This window comes from Astatotilapia calliptera, chromosome 7 (genome assembly GCF_964374335.1).
Source record: "Astatotilapia calliptera chromosome 7, fAstCal68.1, whole genome shotgun sequence".
NCBI lineage: Eukaryota > Metazoa > Chordata > Actinopteri > Cichliformes > Cichlidae > Astatotilapia > Astatotilapia calliptera.
Window position 1 is genome coordinate 57,523,226 of NC_137428.1, and position 14,301 is coordinate 57,537,526.

The 14,301-nt window shown below is 42.5% G+C and overlaps 1 protein-coding gene across 4 annotated transcripts in view; it reads left to right on the plus strand.

Annotated features, from left to right (window-relative positions):
* tln2b (talin 2b) overlaps nucleotides 1-14,301 on the plus strand; it is a 93,422-nt gene that overhangs the window by 64,983 nt on the left and 14,138 nt on the right. For 3 of the 4 annotated variants that reach the window (XM_026175918.2, XM_080303932.1, XM_080303933.1), the window contains exons 25-44: nucleotides 1,598-1,726; nucleotides 1,870-1,972; nucleotides 2,704-2,912; nucleotides 3,354-3,473; nucleotides 3,641-3,838; nucleotides 5,327-5,466; nucleotides 5,989-6,082; nucleotides 6,532-6,621; nucleotides 6,737-6,859; nucleotides 7,956-8,099; nucleotides 8,324-8,509; nucleotides 8,634-8,774; nucleotides 9,471-9,652; nucleotides 10,426-10,558; nucleotides 10,676-10,777; nucleotides 10,893-11,063; nucleotides 11,775-11,921; nucleotides 12,999-13,100; nucleotides 13,229-13,348; nucleotides 14,017-14,163. In XM_026175918.2, coding sequence (XP_026031703.2) covers nucleotides 1,598-1,726; nucleotides 1,870-1,972; nucleotides 2,704-2,912; nucleotides 3,354-3,473; nucleotides 3,641-3,838; nucleotides 5,327-5,466; nucleotides 5,989-6,082; nucleotides 6,532-6,621; nucleotides 6,737-6,859; nucleotides 7,956-8,099; nucleotides 8,324-8,509; nucleotides 8,634-8,774; nucleotides 9,471-9,652; nucleotides 10,426-10,558; nucleotides 10,676-10,777; nucleotides 10,893-11,063; nucleotides 11,775-11,921; nucleotides 12,999-13,100; nucleotides 13,229-13,348; nucleotides 14,017-14,163 — 2,781 coding nt within the window. The remainder of the gene's footprint in view (nucleotides 1-1,597; nucleotides 1,727-1,869; nucleotides 1,973-2,703; nucleotides 2,913-3,353; nucleotides 3,474-3,640; nucleotides 3,839-5,326; nucleotides 5,467-5,988; nucleotides 6,083-6,531; nucleotides 6,622-6,736; nucleotides 6,860-7,955; nucleotides 8,100-8,323; nucleotides 8,510-8,633; nucleotides 8,775-9,470; nucleotides 9,653-10,425; nucleotides 10,559-10,675; nucleotides 10,778-10,892; nucleotides 11,064-11,774; nucleotides 11,922-12,998; nucleotides 13,101-13,228; nucleotides 13,349-14,016; nucleotides 14,164-14,301) is intronic. The other variant, XM_026175921.2, reaches the window with a different exon arrangement.

Here is a 14,301-nt window from a genome sequence, read left to right on the forward strand (position 1 = left end):
AGTTCCCCCACCTAAAATGATGACAGAGGTCAGTAATTTGCACCAGAGGTACACTTCAACTGTGAGAGACAGAATGTGAAAAAAAAATCCATGAATCCACATGGTAGGATTTGTAAAGAATTTATTCGTAAATCAGGGTGGAAAATAAGTATTTGGTCAATAACAAAAATACAACTCAATACTTTGTAACATAACCTTTGTTGGCAATAACAGAGGTCAAACGTTTACTATAGGTCTTTACCAGGTTTGCACACACAGTAGCTGGTATTTTGGCCCATTTCTCCATGCAGATCTTCTCAAGAGCAGTGATGCTTTGGGGCTGTCGCCGAGCAACACGGACTTTCAACTCCCGCCACAGATTTTCTATGGGGTTGAGGTCTGGAGACTGGCTAGGCCACTCCAGGACTTTCAAATGCTTCTTACGGAGCCACTCCTTTGTTGCCCAGGCCATGTATCGTGAGATCTCAAAATCTCACGATACATGGCCCCATTCATTCTGTCCTTAACACGGATCAGTCGTCCTGTCCCCTTGGCAGAAAAACAGCCCCATAGCATGATGTTTCCACCCCCATGCTTCACAGTAGGTATGGTGTTCTTGGGATGCAACTCAGTATTCTTCGTCCTCCAAACACGACGAGTTGAGTTTATACCAAAAAGTTCTACTTTGGCTTCATCTGACCACATGACATTCTCCCAATCCTCTGCTGTATCATCCATGTGCTCTCTGGCAAACTTCAGACGGGCCTGGACATGCACTGGCTTCAGCAGCGGAACACGTCTGGCACTGCGGGATTTGATTCCCTGCCGTTGTAGTGTGTTACTGATGGTGACCTTTGTCACTTTGGTCCCAGCTCTCTGCAGGTCATTCACCAGGTCCCCCCGTGTGGTTCCGGGATCTTTGCTCACCGTTCTCATGATCATTTTGACCCCACGGGATGAGATCTTGCGTGGAGCCCCAGATCGAGGGAGATTATCAGTGGTCTTGTATGTCTTCCATTTTCTGATGATTGCTCCCACAGTTGATTTTTTCACACCAAGCTGCTTGCCTATTGTAGATTCACTCTTCCCAGTCTGGTGCAGGTCTACAATACTTTTCCTGGTGTCCTTCGAAAGCTCTTTGGTCTTGGCCATGGCGGAGTTTGGAGTGTGACTGTTTGAGGCTGTGGACAGGTGTCTTTTATACAGATGATGAGTTCAAACAGGTGCCATTCATACAGGTAACGAGTGGGGGACAGAAAAGCTTCTTACAGAAGACGTTACAGGTCTGTGAGAGCCAGAGATTTTCCTTGTTTGAGGTGACCAAATACTTATTTTCCACCCTAATTTACGAATAAATTCTTTACAAATCCTACCATGTGAATTCATGGATTTTTTTTTTCACATTCTGTCTCTCACAGTTGAAGTGTACCTCTGGTGCAAATTACTGACCTCTGTCATCATTTTAAGTGGGGGAACTTGCACAATCGGTGGCTGACTAAATACTTTTTTGCCCCACTGTACATGCAGGATTGCATCTTGTCTGCTGCGTATGGCTTGTGTTTAAGTAACAGCTATGTCTGTGGGGTTTTTTTTTACTTTTTTTTTTTTTTTTTTTAAGGCACATGAAGCTTGTGGCCCTCTGGAGATTGACTTAGCCCTCAAAACTGTACAGACACTCAAGAGTGAACTTCAGGATGCCAAGATGTCTGTCATTGATGGCCAACTCAAACCACTTCCTGGAGAAACGGTCAGTAAATAGAAACAATTACAGTTTCTCATCTAGCCCATCTCATTAGGCTAGAGATAGCTGCTGTGTAGAGATACCAAAATGCTAAAGAAATCTTAGCCATGAGTCAAATGAGTTATTTATGTGTTCTGTCGCTTATACAGCTGGAAAAATGCGCTCAGGATTTGGGAAGTACGTCTAAGACTGTGGGTTCTTCCATGGCCCAGTTGCTGACATGCGCTGCGCAAGGCAATGAACATTACACAGGTAGTGTATTTTATACACGAGTGGGGCTGAGAAGTTTGAGCAGCCATTTAGATACATATGGAATACTGCCTGTGACTTTTATTTAAAAGGAATTCTCAAAATTGTGCTGAGTGTCAGTCTTGAGGATAAACCAAGCTAAAGATGTTATTTTATTTGTGCTGTCATTACCGCCTTGAACCGAACCCCGGGAATCCAACATGGCTTCACTGCTTTGCCGTCAGTTTTGGCTCAAACGGGGATCTCAGTGGAATTGAGATGAAGACGGATAAAGAATAACATTTATAACAATGAGTGCTCCGAGGCAGTACTTCATGCTGTGGCCCAGGGTGCTGCTCTCTACTCATTAATCTTTTTTTTTTCACTGGATTTAACATTCCATCAGCAAATGGCTCCACTCTGCTGGTTAATGCAATTTGATGCAATTTGCAGCTTTTTCTTTTTTTTCCCCAGTTCTATGTGTAATAAGCTGAGGGGACCTCCAGTGTGAGGCTTTATTTATCATATTAAGTGATTTATTTAAACAATGAAGTTATTTGAGTATAATGATTTTTTTTTTCTTTTTTTCACAGTGTGGTGCTGCGAAATCCTGCTTGTTGACTTGCACAATGTCATTACAGTTTTAGTAAAGACAAGAAATACACATAGCTCTCAGTTAGTACTGCTTAAACAGGGCTGCTGAAATGCGACACTGGAATTAATGTATTTGCTAAATCGTCACTCATTTTTCACAGGTGTTGCTGCTAGGGAAACAGCACAGGCTCTGAGGACATTAGCTCAAGCCGCTCGAGGTGTGGCAGCCAGCACCAAGGAGCCTCAGGCTGCAGCTGCCATGCTGGACTCAGCCCAGTGTGTGATGGAGGGCTCAGCCATGCTCATCCATGAAGCACATCAGGCCCTGGTTCATCCTGGTGATGCTGAGAGTCAGCAGAGACTGGCACAGGTAGCATACCACTTATTAGCAGATAGATAGATAGATCTGATAGATCTGATAGACTGATTGATTGAGGAGCACTGATGGCCCCTGTCTCCCTCATCTACTGATTTGTAAAGATTTTCCCATTAGAGTCGTCCCCTCTACTAAGTGTTGCTCTTTTTTTCCTGTCTGCTATGCATTTCTCGGCTGGTTTCCCTCTCTCAGGAGAGGTTTTGCTGGAGTAAAATTGTTCATTCTCCTGCAGCCCTTCAGGGGATAAACATATTGTTTGGCATATATCTGTGACAGCAGCATAAATTAGTGACACGGATTATTGTGCACTGCCGTGAGCCCAATTTGCATTTGAGATATTTCTCCACATATAGCTTTGCTCTGGGGCTTTGTTGTGTAGCACATTTTTAGAATGACTAATGACGGACCATTGACAGATGTTGTACTGTGTTGCAGGTGGCCAAAGCTGTTTCGCACTCCCTTAATAATTGTGTGAATTGCCTGCCAGGCCAGAAGGATGTTGACATGGCCCTCAGGAGCATAGGCGAGGCCAGCAAGAAGCTACTAGTGGACTTCGTGAGTGTTGCTTAAGCTTTTTCTTAGGGATTTCTTGCCTTTTATGTTTGCATAATGACATGAGAGTATTTATATATCGACCCTTTATCCCCAAACAGAATATTTCCTTTTGCCTGCAGTTTTAATATTCCAAAGTGTGGCCTAATGTGCATGTCTTGTCTTTGAAGCTCCCTCCCTGCAGTAAGACATTCCAAGAGGCTCAGTCTGATCTGAACCACACAGCAGCTGAACTCAACCACTCCGCAGGCGAGGTCGTCCACTCCTCTCGTGGAAGAAGCAGCCAGCTGGCTGCAGCCTCAGGGAAGTTTAGCCAAGACTTTGATGAGTTCCTGGATGCTGGCATTGAGATGGCAGGACACACCCAGGTAGGTTTCATGACCATACAAAGACTTCATGCTCCAGTGACACAGTTTAATAGTGATCCAGTGCCAGCAGTTCATTTAAAGCTTTTATCAAGTAAACTCAAAAGCTTCAAATGCAGAGTGCATCTTTGCATTACTTTACTAACCAAAAGCTATTGCATTCAGTTAGTCACGCTAATTCCTCCAAAGAGCTCTAAAGTATTCAGATGCTTTGTGTGATGTTCTTGTTCTGAATATTTTGCTCATTCATTCAAAATTCTAAATATCAGACACTGAAGAGGATGTACACTAGTACACATGGGAAATTTTATCTCATGTGTCCTGAAGATACTCCCACAGCTTGGACTGGTTTGTAGGTCCTGACTCCTGTCTAAGTAGAATACTATCAAACTGATCGCTCACCACCCAGACTGTGCTGGTCATTCCATGGTAAACAGAATAAAGGCGAACTAGGTATGTTGCATAATTTGGGGTTACATGTTGAGTTCGTTCTTTACCTTTTATAGGAGCAAATTGGCTCCAATGAAGTGGTGTCCACTGCATATGAAAAGTAAAGGGACTACCTTTCTTGTTCAAGACTGTTTTTAACCTATACTAATCTCTTACTTTACAACAGCTATCGCATTTCTTCAACATGTCTGCATGGAATTAAACACCTCAGATGTTTATTTTGTTTGTCCACAACTTTTTTTTTTTTCAGATTCCCCTGATAACGTTTGTGTTTTTCTGCCACAAATGGCTCATTTTAGTGTATAGTCTCAGATATAAGCTTTTTCTTTGTAACCATGCCTTCAAGGCCAGCATCTTGGAATCACCTCTTCACTTTTGGCGCTGAAATAGATTTTTGTGGATACCGTTTAATGAAGCTGCCAGTTGAGGACCCATGAGGTGTCGGTTTCAAAGTCTAGAGACTCTGATTAACTTGTCCCCTTGTTCTTTTCTACACCGGAGGCTCCTGCTTCTCTTTTATTCTGGTTAGAGCCGGTTTGTGCTGCTCTGTGAAAGGAGGCGCGCGCACCGTTGTCGGAAATCTTTCCCACATGAAATAGCCTAACGGTCTTGGGTACTCTGAGTTTCAGGAGAAAATTCAATTTTGTGGGGAATTTATGAGACTAAAGTCAAACCCACAAAGGCTCATATAAGTGCATTACTTCTTTAATCAGAACAGCAGTTTTTAGCCGTGACAACAAAAATTAGAGTTAGGCTTTTTGATATAATAAACTTGGAACACAATAATATTGCATACAAATTATTAATCGATAATTGTCACTTATACACACAATATTAATTTGACTAAAAAACAAACATTACATAAATTTGACAATCAAAGACTCAAAAATACCTGTTATGTGACAAAAGAGGATAGCCATTACTGTAAAGTAGAACACTCTAACCAATACTGTTTAATAATTGTAACACAACATTTAATACAGATTTGAAACCATCAAAAACAAAATTCACCTGAATTTTTCTTCTTCCTTGCATGTACAGAGTAAGGATGACCAGATCCAAGTCATCGGTAATCTGAAGAACATCTCCATGGCATCCAGTAAGCTGCTACTGGCTGCCAAGTCTCTGTCTGTGGATCCAGGTGCAGCCAATGCTAAGAATCTCCTAGCTGTGGCAGCAAGGTGCGATAAAACTCAAGCAGTACCTGAAATGTGTCAAATTTTCTGAATGCTATGTTGTATTTGCCAGTGAGGTGAACAGCTCAGTAGTATATATCATGTGAATCCTGGCTCAAGATCTGTAGCAAGTAATGATAGCTATAGAAAACAGCTTCTTACTACATCTGTATGCCGCTCCTACAGCGTGTCTGTTCGGCATTGCTAGGGGGAGTACGTATCCTCCCCTTAGTGGAGAGAAGCCAAGCAGCTGGTCCCGCAGGGCTTTAGGCCTGACTGACTTCTCTCTGTCTAATTAGGAAGATGGAAGCCTTGGCTTGAGCCTGTCTGTGCTCAGCAAGGCTGAACACAAACTCGAGACAATCTCGGCACTCCTGTGAGCTGTGTTATCCAATCGCAGCGAGAAGCCGGCAGTGCCGTGCTTGAATAGGGGGGCTAAAAGCATGTGTGAGTGAAGCCAGCCTGTGCGTGCATGCAGAGGACACATGTGAGAGCTAAAGAGGCTGTGTGGCTGCCTGTGTGTTTCAGGGCGGTGACAGAGAGTATTAACCAGCTGATAACGCTCTGTACACAGCAAGCAGCAGGACAAAAGGAGTGTGACAACGCCTTGAGGGAGTTGGAGGTAGCTTTCCTCACATACAGGATACCACACAGACGTTTTCTGGTTTCTATGCATGCCTGCATTTCATGTTTTTTAAATAAAGTTTATGAGTTTTGTATTTTTTTCTCATGGTTTCCCACTATTTTCCATTAGATTCCTCCTATATAGCCATGTTTTATAGCTGGATAATACATTCAGAACAATAGTGCAGTAGCTGCATTAGCAACACTAATATAACAGGAGCATTTTTACATTCTGAAGCCTAACGATGATTATACTATGAATAGTTTTAAATGATATTAATATTGTTCATTTAAGGCCTTGATTATGATGATTTATCTCTGCACAGATCAATTTATAATTATAATGTTAGCCTCAGGTCTGAATTAAGTAGCTGATAAATTTCCAAGGATATCAACGTAGAAATGCAATATTGTAGTTTAAGTTGTTGTGTCTCCGTCTGTATTCAGGCTGTCAGAGGTCTGCTGGATAACCCCAGTGAGCCCGTCAACGAGCTCTCCTACTTTGATTGCATCGAGAGCGTCATGGAGAATTCAAAAGTACAGGCGTATAAAATAACTGAGTGCACTATGTATACGAACTGTCAAATATTTTACATGGTAGGCAGCTGAAGAGCTAATTTGTCCACATTTTCTCCATTTTCATGTGCCTCAGGTCCTAGGGGAGTCAATGGCAGGCATTTCTCAGCACTGTAAGACAGGTGATGTGGTGGCCTTCGGGGAGAGCGTGGGCTTGGCGTCCAAAGCTCTGTGTGGGCTGACAGAGGCTGCAGGACAGGTGAGATCACAGCGCCATACTAACTCGCTCTGACTTACCCTGCTTCTGCGCTCGCCTTCCCTTTTTCTCTTTATTTTTAGATACCTAGAATTAAACACACACTTTGTTTAAAAAAGCAAATTGCTATCAATTTTTAAGGTTGACATAGCCCAAGACATACGGCGTAAAAGGAAATTGAGACATCTTCACAAGGTGGAAATCACTTTCACGCATGAATTGCTGCCCTGAACCCTTCTAGTCGATACCCAACAGAGGTGCAAATATCTGACATACTCAGAGCAGACATTAAACAATCTTCACCCTGCCAGCTGACTAGTACCAACTTTGTGTGATGTCCTATTGGATCGATCTGCACCAGTCTAAGAACAGTGGAGGTATTAGCCTTGTGAATCAACAGCTATGAATGATGTAACGGATCTCTTCCTTGGCCTTGCACTGCTGGGTTTTCCCCTGGTTGTCCTTCTGTGTTGTCTTGCAGGTTCCTAGTAGGTGGGGTTAAGTAATACAACTGGGAGCACTTGGCCGGGATCATTTAAGATCTGGCTTTCTTAGCTTTTGCTCCCTCTTTATTAACCGAGCTTCAGCCTGGTTATTTAAGGTGTTACCCCATACAGAATCACACATCTAACATTGGATCACTACTTGAAATGCAGAGGAGTGGGGTCATCTTCTTGTGTGTTCCACAGAAAATGTCAGATGATTGTGGGACATCCAGTCCTTTCTGTTGTGCTCTGTTGGTGGCCACACAGAGTCATTGTCTTTGTTGTTTTGTGTGGGTTTTGGGTTGTTTTGGGTTTTGGTGTGAAGCTCTTGTCCACTCAGTCATAGATATAGGCACTCGCATTGTTGTTGGCGTAGAGAATTTCAGTGTTTGTGCAGGTTCTCTTGATGGTTTTCATGGACAATGGTTGTTCAACATTTATCAGCTCTTGGTGTCCCAACCACAGACTCATAAGATGTGGACCCCATTCCTATGGAGTGGGTGTAGCAGCCTTGGCCACGGCCTGCTCTGTATTCCCCTTTGTGTCCCTTTGTGTTTGGGGGGTATCCAGTGTAACTGGGAGCACATAACACGCTTTTGTTTTCTACTCCACAGGCCTCTTATCTTGTAGGCGTTTCTGATCCCAGTAGTCAGTCAGGCCACGAGGGGCTGGTGGATCCCATTCAGTTTGCACGAGCCCACCAAGCTATACAGATGGCTTGTCAGAACTTAGTGGATCCTGCCAGCAGTCCCTCACAGGTAAGATCCATTAAAGGCTGCAGAACATTAGTCCCCTGGCATATGGAGACTGAGTAGTCTTTAATAACTTGCTGTTAATTCTGTCATATCTCTTTAATTAAATACAGTTTTTAAGAATAAACCTGACCTCTGTGTTTAAAGAATCAATGCCCCCATGCCTTACCTAATTTTATTTTATACAGCTGTTCCTCTTTGTTAATGGTTTTGGTTCATTTGTTCATAAGGTCTTGTCTGCAGCAACAATTGTAGCCAAGCACACCTCGGCTCTCTGTAACGCCTGTCGCCTGGCCTCTTCTAAAACTTCCAACCCAGTGGCTAGGAGACAGTTTGTCCAGTCAGCCAAAGAGGTGGCCAACACCACAGCCAACCTCGTCAAAACCATCAAGGTCAACTCTCCAACTGATCAAAACGTTGAGTGTAAATTTGTTACAGATATCTTTTTCGTCAAGTGAGAAGATACAGATGTGTGTATAAGTAGTTACACACTTACAAAAACAGCCAAATGAACAAATATTCATGACTGTCTTATTTCAGGCCTTGGATGGGGATTTTTCCGAAGAGAATAGAAACAGGTGCCGCGTTGCTACAGCCCCGCTCCTCGAGGCTGTGGAAAACCTGACGACCTTTGCCAACAACCCCGATTTTGCAAGCATTCCAGCTCAGATCAGCAATGAGGTATTCGTTCAGTTGATGCTTGTTTATAATGCTCCTTTAAAATGTCCTTCACCTTTTCTAGTTAAATGACGGAAAGTTAATAAAAATCTTTTCAACAACACAAATGAGATCTGTGACTGTTTTTTTTAGGAGCAGTGAAAATGTTCAGTTCATCCTACAGAAGATATTGCGCTTTTCAGTGAGATTAAACGAGTGTTTGTGACTTGTGTATTCAGTTTGCTTAAAAACTGCCTTTTACTTGAGCCAACAAGCAAAGGTTTGTGCTGTGAGCAGGAGAGGAAATTGAATTGAGGTCCTTTTGTTATTGTCAAGGAAAGGCTCAAAAAGAAGGATGTATTTTTTTGTTCAATCTGAGTGCAATAGTTTGCGCATAGTCCTCTAAAAGCTTTATGGCTGTAATCTGTTGGAGGGCAGTGTTTAACGGCACTTTCTCTTAGCACAGCTGCTCTAATCTTCAGCTTGTTAATCTAATTGTCAAGGGGGGGTTTTGCTCGTATCATAAAGACTGAAGATGTTTCTTCGTGAGTCTGTGTAAAGCTGCCTGTCTAATCTCATCCCTCCCTTTGATTGCACCTTTGATCTCGCTCAGGTAGTCAAGGAATATTAACAGCTGTCAGACCAGTATAGCTAGCTCTTCACTGTCGAGCTGTTACCTGGGCCGTTGTTTCTCCTACACTAATCTTTTCATTTCCACAGGGCTCAGCAGCACAGGAGCCCATTGTGCGTTCAGCCCGCTCCATGCTCGATAGCTCCACTTACCTTCTAGAAACAGCCCGCTCACTGGTCCTTAACCCCAAAGATCCCCCCACCTGGTCCATACTAGCCGGCCACTCCAGGACAGTTTCTGACTCCATCAAGAGTCTCATCACCTCTATTAGGTTTGTGTTAATCCCGCCTGTGATCATATCTGTCTCTGCAGCCATGTCTTCAAAGTTTAGAAAGGTTTCCTTGCAGTGAGAGAAAATAAATTCTCATATTGGAGGACTTTTTTGTGACATCTTTTCAGCTAAGCAGGAAATTGATGCATTAGTATATAGCTACTGAGTTCCCCACTGCTTAGTAATAGATTAGCGAACGGTGGGGCTCGCTACGGTGGATCTGAAACACATTTCATTATGTGGTGTCCTATCAGCTCTCACAGCAACTAAGACCTACAATTAACAGACATTAACATTTAACCTTGACTGTCAGTATTTTTCGAGTATTCAAGCATTTGAAGGAAACGTGTTGCCACTTTCTCTCGGGAGCTGAATGAAAAATGATGGCGTTCTCATGCCTGCATAACAAAAATGAGTTTCAAGCCAGTGGCTGATTAGCTAGGCAGACCATTGTGACTATGTGCTGATTGCCTGGTAAAGCCCATGGTAATAATATGACTGCAAGATTACAGATTGCATTACAGATTCATTTGTGAGCTTTAGGGCTTTAGGTGAATATATATTTTTTCATTTTTTGATCTTTATTTTTTTTAACCAAGCAAGCTTCTTTTCCTTGTTTTCACTGTTTATATTTATCTAAGCTAATCTGCTATGGGTAGATATGAGCATCATTTTTCTTACAACTCAAATCTCCAGATTTTCTTATTATATATTTATTTGCACATTAAGGTGGAGACATTTGTCTCTTTTTTTCCCATTATTTCTGGTGACAGGGACAAGGCACCGGGACAGAGGGAGTGTGATTACTCCATTGATAACATCAATAAGTGTATCCGGGACATTGAGCAAGCTTCACTAGCAGCGGTTGGCCAGACCCTACCCTGCAGAGATGATATCTCCATGGAAGTGAGTTCAAATCCCCCATCAGCTGTATCCTGTGTGAGAGGGAAGAGGAACTTAATGAGATCTGTAGTCTTTCTGTTGAGACTTTTACTGTAATTCTCTGCTGTTGTAACTCACCAGGCACTCCAGGAGCAGCTGACATCCTCGGTACAGGAGATTGGTCATCTCATTGATCCAGTCTTTACAGCTGCCCGAGGCGAAGCTGCCCAACTAGGACACAAGGTGCTAGTCTGACAGTGTATCTCTTCATTCCCTCTGAATTTAGGAGGCAAACACACAGTTTTGTATGTTTTGGTTCAACTTTTCTCTGACTACTGTCCTAAATGCTTTGTCTCAGGTAACCCAGCTGGCCAGTTACTTTGAGCCACTCATTATGGCATCGGTGGGCCTGGCCTCTAAGCTGCATGACCATCAGCAGCAGATGACCATCCTGGACCAGACCAAGACGCTTGCTGAGTCCGCCCTGCAGATGCTTTATGCTGCCAAGGAAGGCGGGGGAAACCCAAAGGTAGTGCACAGAGTCAATTTTACTATTCGTGTCGATGCTGTGTTTTGCCTGACTTCAGAGATGAGCTGTAATGGAATGGAAAACAACGAGTTTCAAAAATAATGGAACATCTTTGTCCATCGTTGTCAGTCCATTCATTGTTGCACATTAATGAATCCCTTCTTTCACAGTTTCTCTAATTCTTTCAGCTATAAACCATTTGTATTATCAAACTGAGCAGAACAAAGCCTCAGGAGTTCTTTTTAAGTTTTCTATATTAGTGCTGGAATTGATTTTAAGATTTAAGTGATTTTTTTTAAACCTATTCATTGCACAACTTCTAATCCCATTCTGAAATGATTGTGCTTTTACTCAAACTCTGCTGCCATCATTACAGCCATAAAACATTGAAATGAGCTCCTTAGAAGCTTTTTTTTTTCCTTATCAGATTGTCTGACTACCCCAGGCTTTTATAATTTTATTTTTATGGCTACATTCTGAGATATAGATTTACAATTGTACAAACTAGACTAAGTTTGAATTATTAGCCAGCAGGGATGATGTCTGTTCTTAAATCAGAAAGGAACCAGCCTGGTGACACGTCCTCTAGTTGGACACTGAGTTCTTACTAGCTTGAGGTGCACTGTAGAGCTGTTGTCAAGCTGATGAATTACCTCCTGGCTAAACCGAGATGGCGTCACAGTAACGTTAATCAGCTGCCCGTGTCCTCAGGCATCCCACACACACGATGCCATCAATGAAGCAGCCCAGCTGATGAAGGAGGCTGTTGACGACATCATGGTGACTCTGAATGAGGCAGCGAGCGAGGGCGGCATGGTTGGGGGTATGGTAGAGTCCATCGCTGAGGCTATGGGCAGGGTGAGTAAAGATTGTTGTTGTCGTCATTCAGTTTCAAGAGAATGTTTCTTGGGTACTTTGAGTGGATTTCAAGTTGCCACTTGACCCCCGACTTGTCTGAAAGCAGAATGAGCTTTCTCTCAAAGCCACAGTGGGTGTTCTGAAAGAGTGTGCTTGTCTATGACTCTTATTAGTCCAGAAGATGGCACGTTTTAAAATCCACAGCCCACTGGTGATGTTAGTTTTCAGTCATATTGCTAGAGGACATGTGTGTTGACAGTCTAGTTAGTAACTGACAGCGACATGTGCAAACTCAGATGTAAAGCACTTGGCCCAGTTCAGCAAACACCTATTTTTTCCCTTCTTGTGCCTTTTACACTTTTAATTAGAATGTGCATGTTATCTAGAAAATGGAATATCCGTGAAGAACACAAAGTGGAAACGGCTTAATAAATGTATACATTTAAAAAAATATATCATTTGACACGTAACTGTGAAACAAATGGGGTTGTATCTGCTTCAGGGGAAAGAAATAAGGTTGGAATTAGCAAATTCAGCACAGCACTTTTAATCTATTCATTGTAGACTTTTGTAGGAATTGTAGGAAATTTCATATGTATCCTTCACATGTGAAGTAAAGAATAAAAATTGTATACTGTTTTGGTGTAATCTGACATCCAGGACATTACAAGTATTTTGTCTATCTAAGATTTATTGACTTTGTCAATGCACTGCAACCAACATATTTACTAATTCACTGGACATTCTCCAGCTGAAAAAATAAAACACTCAGCGCTCTCTCTTTGGACTCAGAGCACAAATGCATCTGAAAAAGGCAGATAGCATATCATCCTTACATATTTAATGATCAGCCTGATCTGTCTGGTGTGCAAAAATTTTCCATTTCTTTCTGGAACCTGCATCAATGGACAAAGCAAGATACACTTAAAGGATTTTCAAATGATGCAGAATAAAACTAACTCTGTATTGTTCATTATTAAGCGAAATTAGGTTATTGATTTTCTAATTCATATTTGTGAATATTTGTTTATGTATACACCTTAAACCAAATCTGTAGCTACCGTTTAATCTTTACAGCTGGCTGAAGGAACACCCCCTGAACCCGAGGGTTCCTTTGTAGACTACCAAACCACCATGGTCAAATTTTCTAAGGCCATTGCCATCACAGCACAGGAGATGGTGAGCATGCAAATGCATTACAATATTCATGCGTAACTCACGTCTGCAGTATTTACATTAAATCTTCAATGCCAATGTTTGACAATAGTGCTGAAGGAACATTAATCAGTTGATGCATATTCTCGCAGATGACTAAGTCGGTAACCTGCCCCGAAGAGCTCGGTGGCCTTGCCTCTCAGGTGACGGTGGACTACGGACAGCTGGCACACCAAGGATACCTTGCTGCAGCCACTGCAGAGCCAGAGGAGGTGAGAACACTTTTTTTCTTTTTTCTTTTTTGTGGAGGATGTGGGGGGAACGTTACACTCCTGTATGGAAAAAAAAAATCATTATTCATTGCATCTTTTAGCAATTGTGCTGCAGAAATGTCAGACTGAGTTATCAGCATAGGTCTGCATTTTACACCAAAATGCTTCCGGATGTATTTGCTCACACACTGATCAGAGCAGATGTTTGGTGTTCTTTGATATGACGCCTCTTCCTCAAGGCTGCACCAGCAATGTGAGATCAAACAGAAATGTAACCCTCCAGCATCAGTCTCTCGCAGCACCCACGGACTCTTGACTTGAAGCTTTTCTCTGTTGTCCAGAGGACAGCAATGTGTGGAAATATTGCACTAATAAGCACACCGCTCTTATCAATATCTTGTATATAACAGACTGCTGGTTACCATAGCGACATTTTGCCTCTACAAGTCTAAAAGCCTATAGTGATGCTTGTAATGAAGTACCACCCACCCATGAATTGCAGTCTGGAAATTAAAGGTGTAGTGCCAGCATTCCCTCTCTGAGGGTGCTTGAAATCATTTATCACCCACCCGCTGGATAAGAGAGATGCCAGTTAAGGAGATTATTGTGTAGTATAATGACACAAATGAGATGGCTGCAGTGAAGCTGATGCCTGGTTATGCTTTCAGGTTGGCTTCCAGATAAAGACGCGGGTGCAAGAATTGGGCCATGGCTGTATTTACCTGGTCCAGAAGGCTGGAGCCCTGCAGCTCAGCCCTACTGACAGCTTCTCCAAACGGGAGCTCATCGAGTGCGCCCGTGCAGTCACAGAGAAGGTAAGCGATATGGATAGAAACCTAAACGGCTCATTCAGGGGAAAAAGCTAATTTTCCACATTATTTTGACTTTCAAAATCTCATCTATGTAACATGAAACATGAATTCAGTTTTAGCATTTTACAAAATGGTTAAATC